The sequence below is a fragment of the Carlito syrichta genome, unplaced genomic scaffold (genome assembly GCF_000164805.1).
Source record: "Carlito syrichta isolate Samal-C Ts95f unplaced genomic scaffold, Tarsius_syrichta-2.0.1 Scaffold221453, whole genome shotgun sequence".
In the NCBI taxonomy this organism is placed as follows: Eukaryota; Metazoa; Chordata; class Mammalia; order Primates; family Tarsiidae; genus Carlito; species Carlito syrichta.
The window spans coordinates 56,678-74,609 of NW_007165549.1; the positions used below are offsets into that span (position 1 = coordinate 56,678).

The window sequence follows — 17,932 nt, forward strand, 5'->3', positions numbered from 1 at the left end:
TTAGGAAACAAAAGGATATGAAAATTATTTTATCATTATGCCCAATGAAGGAAATCATAGCAGATAGAAGAGGTCTTTTCCACCATAAAATTATTTATACCGATTTATTAAGCTAGAAACACTAGCTTGAGAGGTACTGGTATATTCCATTTGTAATCATTTCTGCACAGTGAACAATTGTCTTAGATTTCAAGCACAGTGAAGAAAATATTATCCTGGGAGTCTTTTTTGTTTTTGAGTCTCGGCCACTAAGAGCTCAAGGCTCTCTGGGAGAAGCCTGGTGTCTTGAAGGCATTAAAATCAAGCAGCGGGCTGCACTCTGGAAATGCTCTTTAATCCATACAAAGGCTGCCTGAGTGGCAGAGCCCAGACTTCTCGCACTGGCACTGGAACACCCGAGAACACTTGTTATGAAAGATTCACACCAATGTCTCTTTCTTCCTTCTTCCTTAGCCGCTGTGCTTCCTTTTCCATTTTCTTCCTCTGCTGTTCTGCTGTTCTTTTTTCTCTGTCTGCTACTTTCTGCTGCCTCGGGACTTCTGCTTGCCAGGCTGTGTCGTCTTCTTCCCACGTGTTGATATTTTCTTGCCAGGTATCTAAGTCACCTCATTTCAAAGACTGATGGATAAAAGGCGTATCATGTGCTGCTGATCTACTTGAGAAAACTGTACTACCATCTGAGATACCAAAAGTTAACGCTTCTCTCTTCTTCTTTTTTTTTTTGAGTCAGAGTCTTACTCCGTCGCTCAGGCTGGAGGGCAGCGGCACGCTCATGGCCACCGCAGCCTTGACCTGCTGGGCTTAGGTGACCCTTCCGCTTCACTCTTCCAAGTAGCTGGAGTTACAGGCATGCACCACCACACCTGGCTAATTTATTTATTTATTTATTGTAGAGATGAGCTGAGGTCTCGCCAAGCTGCCCAGGCTGGTCTTAAACCCCTGAGCTCAGGCAATCCTCTTGCCTCCGCCTCCCACAGTGCTGGGATTATAGGTCTGAGCCACCACACCCAGTCTCTTCTTAATGACGATTTTCTGAGTTTTCCTCCTTTAAGGTGTCATGTCCTTAACACAATCAGGTTTCAGTTGTTCCAAAGCGACTTGCCGACTTGCCGTGTGGCCACATTCCCATTCCTTTCTTTGTTTTTCACACTTGTGGGGGCCACTTCATCCCGGGAGGTCACCCTTAGGAGTTGATGAATAGTCAACAGTAGTTGGCAAAGTGATTTGGTCTCCACTTAGTTTCTGGCCTCTGCCAGATCTGCATATTAATCTCTTTAGGAATGAGAATACTGTTGCTAGGCAGGTATAAACTTTAAAATAACCGACATTGTGTGATGGCCATGGAGGGAATAAAAATCTGCTCCCCGCCTCCCAGGCTGCCCAGAGGAGGCTCCCAGCGGCCGTGGGCCACGTGCGCACACAGGAGCTGCCAGGCGCCTCCTCGAACTTGAGTTCCACACCTTCGATCCCCAGCCCTGTTCATTCAAAGCCGGAGCGCCGCTGCCAGGGCCACCCCTTCCTCGAGAATCCCCCTGCTTCAGATTTCGAAAAGCCTCTTTTAGGGCTTTTAAACTTTTTTGAAAAGAAAAAAATTCCAGAGCTCCAGAAATCCTCAGACCCCGGTTACCTTGAGGACTCAGATGAGAGAACTTGAGAGCCAGTGCTGCCATGTAAGGTCCTGCCAGGATGTTCCCTGACAGCAATACATTTGTTATTGTTAAAAAAAAAATCGGTACATTATGATGATTTCTCAACAGATAATATTAAAGTGTTTTGAAGGGCCAGGCTCATGCCTGTAATCCCAGCACTTTGGGAGGTTGAGGCAGGAGGATTGCTTGAGTCCAGGAATTTGAGACCAGTCTGGGCAACAAAGTAAGACCCTATCTCTACAAAAAAATTTTAAAATAGCTGAGAATCAGCTACGCAGGAGGCTGAGGCTGGAGGATCGCTTGAGCCTAGGAGGTTGAGGCTGCAGTGAGCCATGATTGCATCACTGCACTCCAGCCTGGGCAACAGAGTAAGAGACCCTGTCTCTTATAAAATAAAATGTTTTAAGGTAGGGACACTTTTGTCTAATTCACACAGGTGCTGTATGAACTGGCCCTGCTTTGGTTAGAATATAACTGGAGACTGAGGGTGAGCACCAGGCAGAGACAGGAAGTGGAAGCCGGCATATGGCAGTAATGAAACCAAGTGGAGTTTGAAGCCAGTAAATTAAATCTGGGAATAAGACTTGGAATCAGACACTAAAGGGAAAGCGAACAGGAAGCCAGCCTGATGTTATTTGGCTCTGCACAATGATGCCTTTATTTTTCCATAGTTCTTTTTTTTCTCCTTAATTTTAAAGATGTGGGGTATGATTCAGGGTTAGGTATACAAATGGTCATTGTACAGGTAAAACTTGGGCCTCACTTTGGTCCCCACTTCACCTGGTTTGAGATCAGGTACCCTTATGGATGAGGTGTGTTCCCTCTCTCTCCTCTGGCAGTTTCCCTCTACTGCTGATCCCTTTCTTATAGTATTATGATGATAATTGTTCAGGGTCTGCTCATGACTGAGAACATGTGGTACTCAACTCTTTGTTTCTGTGATAGATCACTCAGTATCACAGACTCTAAATCCATCCAAGTTGCTATGAAGCTCATAATGTTGTCCTTCTTTATGGCTGCGTAGTATTCCATCATGTATATGTACCACATTTTTACCCAGTTCTCTTTCGATGGGCAGTACAGTTGGTTCCATGTTTTTGCTATTGTGAATAATGCTGCAATAAACATGCATGTGCAGGTATCTTTTCCATAGAGTAATTTGAGTTCCTCCAGGTATAGTCCCAGAAGGGGGGAGAGGGGGTTGCAGGGTCTATGGAAGGTTGAATTTTAGATCTTTTAGGAATTGCCACACTGCTTTCCACAGAGGTTGTACTAGTTTACACTCCCACCAACAGTAGAGAAGTGTTCCCTTTTCCCCTCATTCTCTCTGGCATCAGTTGTTTTTTGAGTTATTGATGATGGCCATCCTGACTGGAGTTAGGTGGTATTTTAGTGTGGTGTTAATTTGCATTTCTCTGATCATTAGTTACGCTGAGCATTTTTTCATGTATCTGTTGGTGGCTTGTATATCTTCTTTTGAGAAGTGTCTATTCATATCTTTTGCCCACTTTTTTTTTTTTCTGAGTTGGAGTCTCACTCTATCGCCCAGACTGGAGTGCAGTGGCCGCTCCCGCCCACCGCAGCCTGGACCTGCTGGGCTCCGGCGATCCTTCCGCCTCAGCCTTCCAAGTAGCTGGAAAGACAGGTGCGCGCTACCACGCCCTGCTAATTTTTTTATTTACTGTAGAGATGAGGTCTCGCCAAGTTGCCCATGCGGATCTCGAACCCGTGGGCACAGGCCATCCACTCACCTCAGCCTCCCAAAGATGCGGGATTACAGACTGAGGCACTGAGCCCAGCTTGCCCACTTTTTAATAGGGCTGTTTGTTTTTTTCTTTTTGGCACATTTGAGTTTCTTGTAGATCCTGGATATTAGGCCTTTGTCAGATATATAGTTGGCAAATATTTTTTCCCATTCTGTGGGCTGTCTCCCTGCTCTTTTGAAGGTTTCTTTTGCTTTGCAGAAGTTTTTCGGCTTGACGAGGTCCCACTTGTCTATCTTATCTCTTATGGCATGGGGTATTTGGGGTTTTGATCAGGAATTGGTTGCCATTCCAATTTCCATAAAGGTGTCTCCTGCATTTTCTAAGGTTCTTATAGTTTGAGGTTTTACGTTTAGGTCTTTGATTCATTTAGAGTTGATTTTTGTGTATGGTAAAATTTCTTTTTTTTTTTTTTGAGTTGAAGTCTCACTCTGTCGCCCAGGCTGGAGTGCAGTGGCATGCTCGTGGCCACCCCAGTGTCAACCTGCTGGGCTCCAGCGATCCTTCCACCTCAGCCTTCCAAGTAGCTGGAACTACAGGTGTGCGCTACCATGCCCGGCTAATTTTTAAAAAATATTTATTGTAGAGATGAGGGCTCATCAAGTTGCCCAGACCATTCTTGAACCCGTGGGCTCAGGCAATTCCCTCACCTTGGCCTCCCAAAGTGCTCGAACTACAGGCTTGAGCCACTGTGCCCGGCCTAAAATTTATTCTAATACTCATAAGACTATTGAACGTTTATTGAGTATTTATGTGTCCCTGGTACTATGCTAAGAACCCACACTAAGTTTCTCACTTTAATTTACTCCAAATTCCAAGAGACAGGGTGATTACTAAGCCCATCTTTCGGATGAAGAATCAGAGGTTAAGGGATGGTCTGGGATACAGTGGGTGGTTTTATACCTGTTTTGTGAAAAGGTCTCTGAGGTCCAGAGAAATAAACAAGGTTGAGATCATACGGTCAGTCTGTGGCCCTGTTGACTTTTTGTTTGCCTTTGTTTTTCCTACAAAGCCAGTGAGACTGATCTGCTCGGTTTTAACCCTGTGCCTGACTGACTCCCAGAGCCATATTCTTAACACTGTGCAGTGTAGCCTGGCCTCCCTGACCTCATAGCCCTTGCTCCTGAAAAATGTGCTCGTCTTCTCTGTAGGAGGAAGAGGCCTCACCCCCCACAACACCGCTGAAGTGAGGTCCGGCCTGGCTGCACAGGCCATGCTGGTTCACCTGCACAAACCCGAGTATGTGTCAAAATATTATTGACAGTTTGCTGCCATCTAGTGGCATTGAAAACAACAGCAGGTCACCCTCTGGGGGAATTAACCTTGGGCTTTTAGTTAACAAACTTGACAAAGAAATAATAGAGTAAGACCAAGGAATAATAGGGAAATAAAGAACCACAGCAAAACCAAGACTGGAAATGTTGCACGATATTCATGGGAGGGCTAGAGACAGCCCACAAAGGACAGCTTTCTGGTGGTATGAATGTGGAAGAAATATGTAAATTAGGTTATAAGAACTTTAGATGGGTAAATGTGAATTTCTGGCCCGCCTCTTGTAAGATTGAGACCTGGGCCATGAAGCATGAGAAGTGTTTTCTAGAGCTCTTGAAACACAGTTATTAGAAGCTAATGATCAAGGTGGGGACGACAAGTAACAGCCACCACAACACCGCTGTAACTATTACCGCCATCACCACGTTGGCTGCCACCACCACTGAGTATTTGCCATGCACAGGTGCTGTTCTCAGTGCCTTATGTGTCACAGGCAATTTAATGTTCCCAGCAATCCTGTGAAAAAGCCCTGTTTTTCGTACCATTTTGCAGTGGAAGAGAACAAAACGCAGTCACTCTTTACATTGCAGAAGTTTTGTGGAACCAACATTCTCCTCGTAACTGATCATTGTGTGAAATTTCAAACTAGCTAGTGAAGAGATGAAAACCTGGGGTCGAAGTCTTTTAAACGTACGGCTGAAATCTGATTCGGTTTTGTTCCCATGGCTTCAACATGAACTCCCAGCACTTACTTCTAACACCGAGGTTCCCAAGAGGACCGACGCCTTCTTTCCAAAATACAGAAAGAAATTACAGAGAAGTATGGCATGCTCCTCCTTATTTCCGGTAGCCAAACCGATGCAGCGCTAAGGCAAAGGCAACGAGCACGTGGGAAGAAAAAGAAAAGGCTGGTTGAGCAATGCAAGCCTCCAACAGACTCAGAGCCCCTCTGCTCCCTGTAGTGCCAAACACGCTTATTCTTACCAGGTAACTTTAGAAAAGAACATTGACCTGGGACACCGGGATTACCTTTTTTACGGGCACTCCGTGTCGATATTGTATAGACTGACCAGATAATTTATGTCCAAAGTGGGACCTTTTTGTTTAGGACCAATATTCAGCTGCCCTGAGCAAGCAGGGTCTTATGGATGGGTACTTTGAGGAACCTTATCTGTAGGGAGTCAGGTGGTGTTTTGGAGGAAGTGATCCCTTGGGCTATGGAGCGCCATCCTGTCCTGTACCAACAGAGTACAGAAAGCCAGAGCTCAGAGTTGGGTCTCCGTCAGGAAGCGTGATGGAAATGTCTCCCAATGAGAGAGCTGAACAGCTGGATGGGTATAACAGGTGAAAGGGGTTCGAGACCAGCCTTGTAAAGCTCAGCCCTGTAGCAGGAGAGGAAAAGGGTGACAGGAGTCGCAGACTGGTGGTCAGTGACCTTACTCTAGTCTACAGGTGTGTTTTATTTGGCCCCTAGAATGGTCTACAAGAGTAGAGAATGTCATATAAAACTCTGGGCTTCTGGTTTCTGTTGAAAAAGTAAAATTCCAGCCAGGACATGGGTCCAAATGTTACACAGCAACCATCTGTTACTGCTGAATAGCAGTGAGCCATTGGAAAGGAACATCTGTTCTCTGACTTATTAGGAACCCAGAGAAGGGCTGCGGTGGCCCTAGAGGTGGGGGAAAGGGGCAGAAGCTAGGGAACTCTTGGCAGTGACTATTTACCAGTCAGAATGGAAGCATTTCAGTGTTTTAACGACCGATATGGCCATATCAGTGGGCACTGGCTGAGTGCGATGGGGAGGGATGGGGGTTAGGGAGGATGGTAAGGAGGCCCTTCAGGAAGAAAAGTGTGAACAGGAGCCCTAAGGGCAGAATGAGCTTAGTCTTCTGTGTCAGACCAAAGAGGTTAGATCAAATATTCTAAGAGGAGGAGGGAGCGGGTGAGTGTAGGTAACTCACTTTTCCCTGAGTTCCTGATGCTTTTGAAGGACATTTAGTCCTTTCAAAACCACTGCATGACATAGAGGAGGAAGCTGAGGTCCCGAGAGGTTGGAGAACCTATCTTAGATCACGCATCTATTAAGTAACTGAAGTACGATTGGAACCCAGGCTTTTGTTTGACTCCAAAGACTGTAAGATGGGGAAAAATAACTCATCTTGTGAAATCTAGACAGTCACACACTCATGGGCATTCTGTGGACGGGAAGGAGGAATCCCAAGCCTCACGATCTCGTAGTAATGTGTATTGTTTGGTTTTGGGGAACTCAGAAGTACTTGAATGATTATTTTTGGCTCGTCCTCTTTCAGTGTTCTGTAGGATCACCATATCCCTGCACATGTTCTGTGAGTTCAAAGAGTCTTAGGACAGTCTAGACGGAATGACACCTTTCTAAGTTGGCCAGATTTTAGTCCCTGGATCTTGGAACAAAACCATATGCTTGTGTCTCCCTTGGTCTACTTAGCAAAAGGCAGGGTAGCTGACCTATTGAGTTATTCCTGTGCCCCATAAATCCATTCTAGCTCAGACTCAGTCCCTAACGCATTCTAGATAAATGCCAGGGCTACTGGTTCCAGATGAATGCGTCCCTCCGTCATATTTGTGCTTTCCAATTTAAAATGTTTATTGAATGCCTGGTAAACTTAAATCAGTGTACAAGTGACAAATATAAAAATAAATAAGAACCAAGTCTCCTTCTGCCTTCAAGGAGATTACAATTGGAATGCATGTGTGCAGGGTGTAGGTGTGAGACCAATATGTCAGCAACTAAATATAATTTAAGGTGGGATGGATCAAGCGCTCTAATTAGGGTTGCCAGCCTTAGAAAATAACTTATAGGCTGCCCAGTTAGATTTGAATTTTGAATAAACAACAATTTTTTTTTGTATCAGTTTGTCCCAAATATTGCATGGGCTCTATATTTTAATTGTCAGTTTGGCTAGGGAAACTTTAATCTCGGTGCTAAGGAAGAACCCTGCTATACGAGCTCTTCACTCAGATGGGGGACACTGGGGAAGGCTTCTGGGGAGTGGCAGTGTGTGCCCAAGACTTCGGGTCTGACCAGTTCCATAGTGACCAGTCATGTAGCTCGCTGGAGGATGTCATGCTGTCATACTCCTGGAATTCCCATCGAATCAAAATATTCATGAGTTACCACTTAGAGTGTTGGAAGGATCTTTGGTCTTCATGGATTATTTCCACAGATTATTATAGAGCTGAAGGTGATGTATAAAGTTATTAAATACTTTAAAATTTCACAAGGCAAAATATTACATAATAATAACATTTGTTAAAAGGCATTTTTAAAAGAAAAGCAAGAAATACTGTACATTTTACTTATAAAATGTGGTTTGTTACCTCTGATGTCATCCATACATTCACACCCTCATTTTCATCCAGTATGTCAGGCACAAAAGGAATCAAAGACACAAATCGAGCTATGAGGACCTAGAATAACATTAACACTTATTGGGTGTGTTCTATAAGCCCATCACGGAGCACATGCTTCACACGCATTATTTCATTTAGTGTACACTGTAAACCTATAAAGTAGACCCTTATTCTTGGAGTTTTGCAGAAGAGGAAACAAGCTTGTAGTACTACAATCCCTTGCCCAGGATTACATGGCTGATACAAAGATGGTGTCTCTGGGAAACTGAGCCCAAGTTGGCCTGACTCCAGAGGGCACATGCTAACAATTATATTTTGTTATAATAAATTATTAAACTTTTAAACATTGTAACATGATGTGTTCACATTAAACATGTACTTTAAAGTATAACTGTTAAAATATTTGTATTTATATATTTTTATTTTTATTGTTTTGAGTCGGAGTCTCACTCTGTCGCCCAGGCTGGAGTGCAGTGGTACGCTCATGGCCACCACAGCCTCGACCTGCTGGGCTCAGGCGATCCTTCCACCTCAGCCTTCTAAGTAGCTGGAACTATAGGCATGTGCCATCACGCCTGGCTAATTTTTTGATTTATTGGAGAGGCGAGGTCTCACCAAGTTGCCCAGGCTGGTCTTGAACCTGTGAGCTCAGGCAATCCTCTTGCCTCGGCCTCCCAAAGTGCTGGGATTGCAGGCGTGGGCCACTGCGCCCAGCCTAAGCTATTTTTTTTTTTTTTTGAGTTGGAGTTTCACTCTGTCGCCCAGACTGGAGTGCAGTGGGCGCTCCCGGCCACCGCAGCCTCGACCTGCTGGGCTCCGGCGATCCTTCCACTCAGCCTTCCGAGTAGCCGGAATTACAGGCATGCGCTACCACGCCTGGCTGATTTTTTGATTTATTGTAGAGATGAGGTTTCACTGCCCAGGCGGGTCTCGAACCCGCGGGCTCAGGCAATCCACTCACCTCAGCCTCCCAAAGGCGCGGGATTACAGGCTGAGCCACCGAGCCCGGCTGGCATATATATTTTAAAAGATAAAGATCATCTTCGAAATAAAGTTGAGAGTACTATTATCTTCTTGGGTGTTGAGTGTCAGGACGCACAGGCAGGAAGAAACCCATGATGGAAAAGCAGAGTGTAGCAAAAGTCAATCTAAATGAGAACTTTTGATTTCACCTTAAAGAGTTCAGCTAAGGGAGCTTTATGACTCACAAATACCATAAATATTTGGAGGAGAGACAATTGGCTAGATTGAATTCAAATAAAAGGTAAAAGTGATTTTTCATAAATGCCGTCTAATCACAATGAAGCTTTTAAAAATAATGATAACTTACAAGTGTTGCGTTGGAATCATGAAGAAATAGATCCAGAAGTTGCTGAGGTGGATTTAAGGCCTTAATATATCTTGTTACCAAGAACTGTATCCCTTCATCATTAAAAACAGTTGTTACGATTCTTCGGTTGGGAAACATTGCCTTGCAATTGTTTTTAAACATCTGTGCTCGCTGCAAGACATCTATTTGATCTGAAAACTAGAATCAAATTTAAATCATTCCTGTATTGAATTATATTGTTCCCACAGGAAAATATCAAGAATCAAAGTGGGGTTTTTTTGGCCTGTTTTGAAATTATTATTGGCTTTAAAAATAGTGCATTCTCAAGAAGAATAAATTATTAAGTATAAAATGATTTATACTTCTTTGATATGCATATATATGAAATAAGTTCAATGTAAAGCCTACCTTCTCTAGTATTGGACTATAGGTGACATGTGATATTTGAGGTTCAATGGTAGCAAAAATATTTAAGAAGGTACATTCTTTTAAATTCTTTCCATTGTAATCTTCTTTAGGAGACAAAGACGTCTTACTCCAAGTATACCCAAGCAGAACGGATGGAATATTTACTTGAAATGTTCCACTAATCTGAAAGAGTGTGCCCATATAATAGATTATACATAATGAAAATCAACATCAGTCAACTATTTTTTTTTTTTTTTTTAGTAAGAAAGCAGGATTTATTGAGAGGACAGAAAAGCTCCCACAGCAGGAGGGGATCTAGGGGAGTTGCCCATCAGTCAGCTGAGTCTTCTCCATAGGAGAAAGCAGGCTCGTGTGGGTACATGAGCTTTTACTCATACATTCTTGCCCAAGAGTGATCAGGCTCTCTGTGGTGATCTGTTCACAGGCATCCTTGACACACTGGGTCCCTGCCTAATATGGACTATGTGAGAGGACAGAGATGACACAAGGATGCAAGTTGCTGTGCCAGAGTCATAAAAGCTCTTAGATAATCTAATTCAGGTTCAGAGAAGAAGCTAAAAGATCATGTCATATTTTGCATTGAGTCTAGAAAGAAAAAGTTTAACAGCAAGAAAGATGATCCTGAGGTCTACAGTCTCGACCTGTGTATGTGTGCAGAGAAGTTAATTACAGTAAGAATAGCTAATAGCTACCGAGCAACTTACTATGTGCATGACACTGTGTCAAGTGCTTGATACAGATCGTATCATTCAGTGCAGTAGATACTGTCCTTAGTTCCATTTCATAGACAAGGAAACTGAGGGTTAAGAGACTGAAGCATTGTGTGCAAGATTACAGAATGATGAGTAGTGGAGCCAGGATTACAATCAAGATTTGTCCACCTTTGAAGCTCACATTCTTTTTTTTTTTTTTTTTTTGAGTCAGAGTCTCACTCTGTTGCCCAGGCTGGAGTGCAGTGGCATGCTCACGGCCACCCTAGCATCGACCTGCTGGGCTCAGGAGATCCTTCCACCTCAGCCTTCCAAGTAGCTGGAACTCCAGGTGCGCACTACCACGCCCGACTAATTTTTTGATTGATTGTAGAGATGAGGTCTCACCAAGTTGCCCCGGCTGGTCTTGAACCTGTGGACTCAGGCAATTCCCTCACCTCAGCTTCCCAAAGTGCTGGATTACAGGTTTGAACCACTGTACTTGGCTGAAGTCCACATTCTTAACTAGCTCTCTATCCTACAGTCCAGCCTGAGACTGAGAAATGTCTGTGGGATTTACAAATGTAGGAAGCTGTGTACATCCAGCAACTTAAATCCCTGTTGGTCTTACTTCGCAACACCCGCCACTGTTATGCAGGCACTCTGACTCTCCTACCTAACGTTCATTCTCTCCTCCTTTCTTCCCCCACTGTTTTAGTTGGTAACATGACAGTTAGGTAGTGGCCCTGCCACACAAACACGATACAAGCAGAAGACTGGAGGTGTTTCCTGGAAGCTGTCTGTCGTCTGACATGGGCACTGACCCCTCTTGTTTCTCCCTGCTTCCTGCTGGAGCATAAATAGGAGGCTGGAGTTGCAGTGAACATTTTGCAATTATGAAGACAAAGGCCACATGATACGTACAGTGAAAGAGAAAGACAAGGGTAGCTTGGGTTCCTGATATATCCTTGAGCTGCTACAAGGGGGTTGCACTTCTTTTCAGGTGACATAAAGAGACCTTGACCTCCATCAGCTGCTGTTGGCCAGGTTTTCTGTGGCTTATGGCCTAATGCCACCTTAGCCAATGCCTGTGATTCCTCCTCAAGTTAAAAGCTCTTGCTTCCTTGACAAGTTCATCTTGTTGTTTCTTTTTGATATGATCTTTATTTCAATAGCTTTAGGGGTACAAATGGGGTTTGGTTACATGGCTGCTTTAAGGATTTAATTCAAAAGTTATCTGTCTCCTTAGTAAAATCTTCCCTGACCTTCCATTCTCCTCCTCAGTCTTTTTTTTTTTTTTTTGAGTTGGAGACTCACTCTGTCACCCAGGTTGGAGTACAGTTGGCATGCTCATGGCCACCGCAGCCTCCACCTGATGGGCTTAGGCGATCCTTCTGCCTCAGCCTTCCAGGCATGTGCCACCACACCTGACTAATTTTTTGATTGTTTGTAGAGATGAGGTCTCACTAAGTTGCCCAGGCTGGCCTCAGACCTGTGGGGCTCAGGCAATCTCTTACCTCGGCCTCCCAAAGTGCTGGGATTATAGGTATGTGCCATTGTGCCTGACCTTTTTTTTTTTTTTTTTGAGTCGGGGTCTCACTCTGTAGCCCAGAGTGGCATGATCATGGCTCCCTGCAACCTTGACTACCTGGGCTCAGGCAATCCTCCCACCTTGGCCTACCAAAGTGCTGGGATTACAGGTGTGAGCCACCATGCATAACTCACTCTAAATATATGAAAAATAAATGTGTGGGCGTCCCGTGTTCTAGAAACAGCCAAAACCTTCAAATAAACCCCAAATCCAGAACACTCTAATACATTCAAACTGACCTACCAACCTGTGAATTACAGAATTTAATTCAAAGACAACAGGAAGTGTTTCTATTAGTCAAAGTTCAAAACTTAGAATAATTAGCAAAGAACTATTTTACCTCAGATTGTTGCAGAAGAGTGGAAAAAGGGAAGATGATGGATCCAAGCCAATTCTTTTTTATATACAAGTGACCATCACAGCTCTTGAGACAGTGATCCTGTTCAAATAAATAATTTTTATTACTCATTTAATATTATGTGATTCGTCTTTTCACACACTTACAGGTATCTTTTCACACACTTACAGGTAAGTATAAAAAAAATCATTCTCTCTCTTTGTAAAAAGAGACCCAAAGGTAAAAAGAAAAGATAGTTTTTCTTGCTCTTCAATTTCCTTAAGAGACAATTGACTATTTTTCCTTCAAAAGTAGAAAAAGAAAAAATCGACTATTTAAAGCAAAAATAACCTGCTGTGGCATTTATGACATACATACAAGGACAATGTATGGCAATGCGGGCAGAACGCATGGGGTGGGGATGGAGAAATTGGGGTGTCTGGTTTTTGCACTCCACAGGGAGTGATGCTCTGTTATATGAAGGTCGTCTGTGGAAGCTAAAAGATATATTGCAATCCCTAGAGCAACAATGAAGGGAACAAAGAAGGATAGCTAATAACTCACTAATAGAGAGAAAGTAATAAAATCATAGAAGTATTCTATCAATCCAAAAGAAGTCAGGAAAAGAGGAAAAAGGAATAAAGGGCAGTTGGGACAAGCAGCAGACAAACCAGGAGAGGATACCCAGCCAGGTCAATAATGTTATAAAGCGCAAATGGCCAAACCTAAACAGGCCCAGCTTGTCAGCATGGATAAAAAAATCAATATGCTGTTTATAGCACACCCATTTTAAATATAAGGACATGGATTTTTAAAAAGTAAAAAGAAAGTAAAAGACGTATAATGCAAACATTAATTAAAATAAAGCTGAGTGGTGATTATATTTAAAACAGACAAGGTAGATTTAAAAACAAGAAATATACCAGTAATAAAGAAGAAAATCTTATAATGATAAAGGAATCAATTCATCAAAAAGAAGTATATGCTTAGACATGTATGACCCTAATAACAGAGTTGTAAAATCTAAAAAGCAAAAATAGAGCTGAAAACTATGACACCAAAAGCAGGTTGATAAATTTAACTTCATCAAAATTAAAAACCTTGGCTGGGAGCAGTGGTTCATATCTGTAATTTCAGCACTTTGGGAGATTGAGGCAGGAGGATTGCTTGAACCCAGAAGTACAAGACCAGCCTAGGCAACATAGGAAGATCTTGTCTCTACAAAAAATAAAAAAAGTAGCTGGGTGTGGTGACGTGTGCCTGTAGTCCTAGCTACTCAGGAGACTGAGGTAGAAGGATTGCCTGAGCCCAGAAAGTCAAGGCTGTGGAATCATGCTACTGTACTCTAGTCTGGATGACAGAGTGAGGTCCTGCCTAAAAAAAAAAAAAAAAAAGAAAGAAAGAGAGAAAGAGAAAAAAACTTAAAAACTTTGCTCTTCAAAAGACAGTGTTAAGAAAACAAGATAAAGATAAAAAGATAGGCTACATATTGAGAGAAAATATTTGCAAATCATGTATCTGATAAAGGACTGGTATACAAAATATACAAAAACTCTCCAAGCTCAATAATAAGGAAACAAGTAGCCCAATTTTAAAAATAGACAAAAGACTTGAACAGATACTTCACCAAAGAAGGTATCTATTAATAGATGGCAAATAAATGCATGGAAAGGTGCTCAATATCAGTAGTCATTAGGAAATGCAAGTTAAAACTAGAATGAGAATCCACCACACACCTATCAGAGTGGTTAAAATTAGAAAACCTTACAAAGTGTCTGTAAGCATGTGAAAGAACTAGAAATCTCCTACGTTACTGGAAATAAAAAGTGGTACAATCACTTTGGAAAACAGTTTAGCAGTTTCTTCAATATCAATTTACCACAATATCCAGCCATTTCACCCCAGGTGTTTACTAAGAGAAATGAAAGCATTTATCTATCGAGAGACTTGTACACAAATGTTCATAGCAACTTTAGTTATAAAAGTCCAAAAAGGAAAACAAAGTAAATGTCCATCAATGGTGAATACGTATGTCAAAACTTGGAATACTACCATAAAATAATAAGGAATGAACTATTTGATAAACACCACAACACGGATGAATCGCAGAGTAATTTTTCTGAGTAAAAGAAGCAAGACCAAAAAAGAGTATATATTGTATAATTCCATTTCTATAAAAGTCTAGAAAGTCCAGACACTAGTGACGGAGGCAAATCTGCGGTTGTCTGGGGGAGGGAGATATGTCGACAGAACAGAGAAAAGCTTTGAAGGCACTGGATATGTTCATTATGTTTATTGTGATGATGGTGTCATAGGTGTATACAGTACATATGTCAAATTGTCAAATTAGGCCAGGCACAGCGGCTCATGCCTGTAATCCCAGCACTTTGGGAGGCCGAGGCAGGAGGATCGTGTGAGCCCAGATCCAAGACCAGCCTGGGCAACACAGCAAGACCTCGTCTCTAAAACAAAAATACAAAAATGATCCGGGTGTGATGGTGCACGCCTGTAGTCCCAGCTACTCGGGAGGCTGAGGCGGAAGGATTGCTTGAGGCCAGAAGGTTGAGGCTGCAGTGAGCCCGGGATTGTGCCACTGCACTCCAGCCTGGGTGACAGAGGCGATCCCAACTCAAAAAACAAACAACTTGTCGAATTATACGCTTTAAATATGTGCAGATTATTGTCTGCTAATTATCCCTCAATAATACAATTTTTAAAATTCAAAATAGGGTCTGCGGTGAGGAGAAGCAGGGATTAGGCATAAAAGGGTTTGGTGGTTACTACCACTGCCACCCCTCAAACTGGCAGTGCCCTGTGGCAGTGCCCTCAAATTGGCAGCGCCTCTACTCTTAGTTATCTACATTTTTCATTCACCAACCAAAGACCAGATGTTGAGGAAATCTGGGAAGGTGGATCCAAATAGCTGAAGTCGGAAAAAAGTTATCAAAAATCCTGATTCCTGCCTTTAGTTTATGACCACTACCTTGGACATCAGGAGGCTTTCTGACTTTTTGTACTTGAGAAGTTACCCCTTCTGCTTACAAGGGAACAAATGCTATAAGGGTTGTTTAAACCCAGAGACTGACCAGCAACAATGGAGCTGAGCAAGGTGACCGTGTTGTTCTACTCTAAAGGGAACAGGCACCTTGAGGTAGCTTTGTAGCAATTAAGACCTTGGACTTCTGACTCAAGTGATCTCAACTGCATTAACCTTTCCATTCCAGGACCCAGGGGTGTTGGCAGGCTTCCTGGGTCCCGCCTTGTATCAGGTTATAGATTATACCTTTACTAGGGTTCACTTTTTTTTTTTTTTTTTCAGTTGAAGTCTCACTGTCACCCAGACTGGAGTGAAGTGGCTGCTCCCGGCCACCGCAGCCTCGACCTGCTGGGCTCCAGCGAGCCTTCCGCCTCAGCCTTCCAAGTAGCTGGAACTACAGGTGCACGCTACCACGCCCGGCTAATTTTTTTGATTTATTGTAGAGATGAGGTCTCGCCAAGTTGCCCAGGCGGGTCTCGAACCCGCGGGCTCAGGTAATACGCTCACCTCAACCTCCCAAAGCGCTGGGATTACAGGCTGAATCACCAAGCCCGGCTTTAAAATTGGTTCTCAGGTTGGGTACAGTGTGACTCACGCCTGTCATCCCAGTACTTTGGGAGGCGGAGGCAAGAGGGTTGCCTGAGTCCAGGGGTTTGAGACCAGCCTGGGTAACTTGGTGAGATCTTGTCTCGACAATAAATAAACACAAAATTAGCTGGGTGTGGTGGCGCAAGCCAATAGTTCCAGCAAATGTAAGACTACAGTGGCCATGACTGTACCACTGCGCTCCAACCTGGGTGAAAGAGTGAGACTCCAACTCAAAAAAAAAAAAAAAAGGAAAAGAATAAAAGATTGGTTCTCTATGCATCCTCTCTGAGAAGCAAAGAAGTAATTTTATTTTTAAGGCCATCAATATGAATTATCTATGAAGCAACCTTTTAAGGAATCTATCAACATGGGAACTGTTTACATCAAGTGATAAAAACGACTTGATATTCCTGAGTTATGATGTGTATGTGCTAAATCTGCAACATATTTGGAATAAGCTGAACTAGGGCCGGGCACGTTGATGGTTAATTGGTTGGAATGAGGCTGCTATAATTGGACCATCCCTTTAAATGAACCATATAAATAAAACTGAGGTATTTGTGTATTTACTTTCTCTAATCCCTTGTAAATCAAATTACTCCTTCATCTTTGTCCAGTTATGTGACTTCTTTGCAAAGGTTCCTTATCTTGTCATTGGGATTTACACCTTTGTAGGTTAATTGGCAACTGCAAAGTTGGAACCAGTGGCTTAAAGAAATGAGCTGTGAACCCAAGGTCCAGAATGTAATCAAACTGGAATTTAAAACCAAAAGTTCACACTAAAGCCTCTCAAACATTTGAAAATGTAAAAAGATAATATTAAAAACTATTAGGTCAAGGAAGAAAAGGTAATAAATAAATAATTATAACAAAAAATAAAAAATAGACAACCAAATATAAAAGATACACCTAGGAATTTTTAGAAATAAAGTCATAATCTTAGAATGTTTCCACTATTTATGACACAGTGAAAGAGAAAACAAACTATGCATTCAACACTTTTGGCCAGAATAAGTCCAAAAATCACAGTCCTAAGAACATTGAGAAGAATAAAATGATAAAAATACAAGCAGAAATAAATGAATTAGAAAACACAAAAAGAGTAAAGTGTAAAAACAATTCAATACTTGCTTCTTTTAAAAATAGGCACGTTGGCTGGGCACGGTGGCTCACAACTGTAATCTCAGCACTTTGGGAGGCTGAGGAGGTAGAATCACTTGAGCCAGGAGTTCAAGACCAGCCTGGGCAACATAGCAAGACCCTATCTCTACAAAAAGTCAAAAAATGAACCAGGTATTGTAGTGCATGCCTGTAGTCCCAACTACTCAGGAGGCTGAGATGAGAGGATCACTTGAGCCCAGGAGGTCAAGGCTGCCACGAGCTAGGATCATATCACTGTACTCCAGCCTGGCAACAGAGTGAGATCCTGTCTCAAAATACAAATAAAATTTTTAAAAATAGGCAAATTTTACACCAGGCACGGTGGCTCACACCTGTAATCCCAGCACTTCAGGAGGCCAAGGTGGGAGATCACTTGAGCCCAGGAGCTGGAGACCAGCCTATGCAACATAGTTGGACCTCATTTCTTAAAAAAAAAAAAAGTTGGGCATGGTGGCATGTGCCTCTAGTCCCAGCTACTTGAGAGGCTGAGGCGGAAGGATCATCTGAGCTCAGGAGATTGAGGCCACATGTGGTGAGTTGTAACTGTGCCACAACATTCCAGCCTGGGAGACAGAGTAAGACCCTGACTCAAAAAAAAAAAAGGCTTGTGGTGGCTCAAGCCTGTAATTCCAGCACTTTGGGGAGCCAAGGCAGGGGCGGTAGTGTGCACCTATAGCTCCAACTACTTGGAAGGCT

At 42.8% G+C, this 17,932-nt stretch overlaps 1 protein-coding gene and 1 pseudogene across 1 annotated transcript in view; both read right to left on the reverse strand.

The window, feature by feature from the left end:
- The window catches only part of CC2D2B (coiled-coil and C2 domain containing 2B), a 41,266-nt gene that overhangs the window by 12,072 nt on the left and 11,262 nt on the right, over positions 1-17,932 (reverse strand). Inside the window, exons 3-6 of the mRNA XM_008051682.1 lie at positions 12,454-12,552; positions 9,405-9,602; positions 8,042-8,131; positions 5,437-5,550 (exon numbers count right to left, since the gene is read on the reverse strand). Coding sequence (XP_008049873.1) covers positions 5,437-5,550; positions 8,042-8,131; positions 9,405-9,602; positions 12,454-12,552 — 501 coding nt within the window. The remainder of the gene's footprint in view (positions 1-5,436; positions 5,551-8,041; positions 8,132-9,404; positions 9,603-12,453; positions 12,553-17,932) is intronic.
- LOC103253330 lies at positions 409-1,342 on the reverse strand (annotated as a pseudogene).